General features: G+C 54.8%; 1 protein-coding gene across 1 annotated transcript; it reads right to left on the bottom strand.

Moving 5' to 3' along the window:
• Nucleotides 1-1,725, bottom strand: LOC135904962 (putative nuclease HARBI1). Its single transcript, XM_065435958.2, has 3 exons — nucleotides 1,183-1,725; nucleotides 968-1,109; nucleotides 1-516 (listed from the first exon to the last, which is right to left on the bottom strand). Exons 1-3 carry the CDS (start codon nucleotides 1,723-1,725, stop codon nucleotides 26-28), a joined length of 1,176 nt encoding a protein of 391 aa, XP_065292030.2. The 3' UTR covers nucleotides 1-25.
• Nucleotides 1,726-2,232: the final 507 nt, after the last annotated feature.

The following is a 2,232-nucleotide window of genomic DNA, read 5'->3' as shown; positions in this document are numbered from 1 at the left end:
TCTGCCTGCAGTGTCAGGCACATGTTTATTGCTGCTGTCGGTGCTGCTGTCGACGCAGCCGCCTTCGCACCCTTTGCAGGTATCGCTGGTGCTGCTGCCGTGTCGTGCCAAATGAGCTAATAACATTATCCCGGGCAGCACAGCCTCTCATGTACATCATGCGTGCTGCCCTCACTTGGGGAACTCTCTGTGGGGAGGGGTTGCCACTTTCATCGTCACTGCTGCTGTTGCTGCTGTCATCACTAACATCATCCAACAACACGTCACCTTCATCAAGACACAAGTTGTGCAACACTGCACATGCTGCAACGATGTTGGCAGCGCGCTCTGGTTGGTAGTGGAGGGCGCGGTACCGCTGAAGGCAGCGAAAGCGGCTCTTCAGAAGCCCAATGCACCGCTCCACTACGGACCGCATGGCAGCATGTGCAGTGTTGTACCTGCCTTCTGCAGTGTGTACGGGAGGGTGGCCTGTGACTGGGGTCAGGAGCCATGGTTCCAGGGGGTAGCCGCTGTCACCTGCAGGATCATAAAAAATGGTATGAAATCTGCACAAAGTTTAGTAGGCGAAGCATGGGTCATGTAAAATGCACCTACTACAGAAAGGCTGCAATAAAGAAATATACAGGCTGAGCACCTGACCCAGCTGTGATCACAGATAACAATAGCTGGGACACAGCATACCTATTTGCAGCAAGGCAGCTTTTTGTGTAGTCTTCATTCACAAATGACTGTCGGTGTAAAAAAAGAATGTGACAACGTGTGCACTGTACACTCACATTAAAAATTAGTTTAAAGTAAGGTGTGTTGTCACTTTGTTTCGTGCGGATACCATTGGAAAATTTCTACATCTCGCCTATACTTAATAACCTGACTATAACATAAGGGGTTCGGGCTTCAATATTCTCTTACGCCGCGAGCACGCTTTGCTGCCAGAATTGCAACTGTACAAAATTTTCCCGCTGCTCACCGAGGAGGTGTTCGCCGGCTTTGGCAATATGCCCCTCCAGGAACCGACGACGCAACCACGTAGTTCTCCAGACGTGGGCGTGGTGGTCTGACCCCGGTCGCAGAGGGTGGATGGCGAGGATCCGCATGCCTGCGTCGCAGATCTGACGAGAGCGCGCACAGCATAAGCCACGCGTTGCGATCACGGGCCAATTAGACAAAAATTAAGATACTTACGAACATTGTGTTGAGGGCGTAGTAGCCTTTGCGGCACATGAATGCCGCCTTCTGCTCGCCCTTCGGTGCGATGATGGCTATCAGGCTGCCGTCCACGCATCCGATGACGCCGGGAATGGAGCCGCGTTGAAGGAACCCTTCCTTCACGGCCGCCTTCTCCTCCGACGTCCTCGGGAAATGGACCCACTTGTTGCGGGCCCCGGCGTGGACGATTGCCTCCGCCACGCGTCGCACACACTTGCTGACCGCAGGCTGGGTCACGCCGATCGTCTCCTCGCTCCCTATTGAGGCCTGAAAGCTGCCCGTTGCGAAGAATCGCAACGCGCACAACACTTGCCGCTCCACCGACAGCGCTGAAGTTCTCACGCCTCCGAGTTCCTCCGCCACTTCGTCGCACAGCCACCGCACAGTTTCTTTCTTCAGGCGAAAGTGCCGCCGCAACTGATCGTCTGGCATGTCAAACGCATCCTCGGGCTCTCTCCACCCGCGCCCGCACAGACGAGCCGCCGCCGCCGCCGCCAAACAAATCACGAAGGCCGCCATGTTTTTCTATTCCAAACGGAACGGGGCACTCACCGGCTATTCCACGAATTTGCCGGGTTTGTTCGGCATAATTTAGCATAATGAGTGCGTAAACGTCACTTTGACGTGGCAGTTTTTGTGCATTCCTGACGTCGCTTGACAGGCAGGAAAAATGGACGCGGCCTCAAAAAATTCGACCAATGACCGAGCGGTGTCGGCCATGTTGGAATAGAAACAAAACGGAATAGTTTTACGTTATACCGGTCCAGGGTCTCCGGAGTGTGGGACGGAGACGCTACCACTGAGCCACGAGTACGATGCTTCAAAGCGGTACAAAAGCGCCTCTAGTGAATGCGGTGTTGCCTTAGAAACGAGCTGTTTCTAAGGCGTGCGTCTCTTGCTCAGGCGCACATTTCGTTGCCGCGCCGAACGCTGCATTGCTCGACGATCACCGCGTCCAATGCGGGGCGCGTAGTCGCTGCCCTGTAGCCCATTGTCTTACACCCCTTGGCGGGTCGACGGGAACGC

Source organism: Dermacentor albipictus, chromosome 3, assembly GCF_038994185.2.
Source record: "Dermacentor albipictus isolate Rhodes 1998 colony chromosome 3, USDA_Dalb.pri_finalv2, whole genome shotgun sequence".
NCBI classification, from domain to species: Eukaryota; Metazoa; Arthropoda; class Arachnida; order Ixodida; family Ixodidae; genus Dermacentor; species Dermacentor albipictus.
The sequence above is the reverse complement of the archived record's forward strand: the minus strand, read 5'-3'. Positions and strand labels throughout refer to the sequence as shown.

Bases quoted from the DNA above. Each gene is read 5' to 3' on its own strand.
- LOC135904962 (XM_065435958.2), bottom strand. From the start codon at position 1,725: ATGGCGGCCTTCGTGATTTGTTTGGCGGCGGCGGCGGCGGCTCGTCTG. The intron at 1,110-1,182 runs GTAAGTATCTTA...CGCTCTCGTCAG, and splicing joins ACGCCCTCAACACAATGTTC to ATCTGCGACGCAGGCATGCG. The intron at 517-967 runs GTGAGCAGCGGG...ATGATCCTGCAG, and splicing joins AGCCGGCGAACACCTCCTCG to GTGACAGCGGCTACCCCCTG.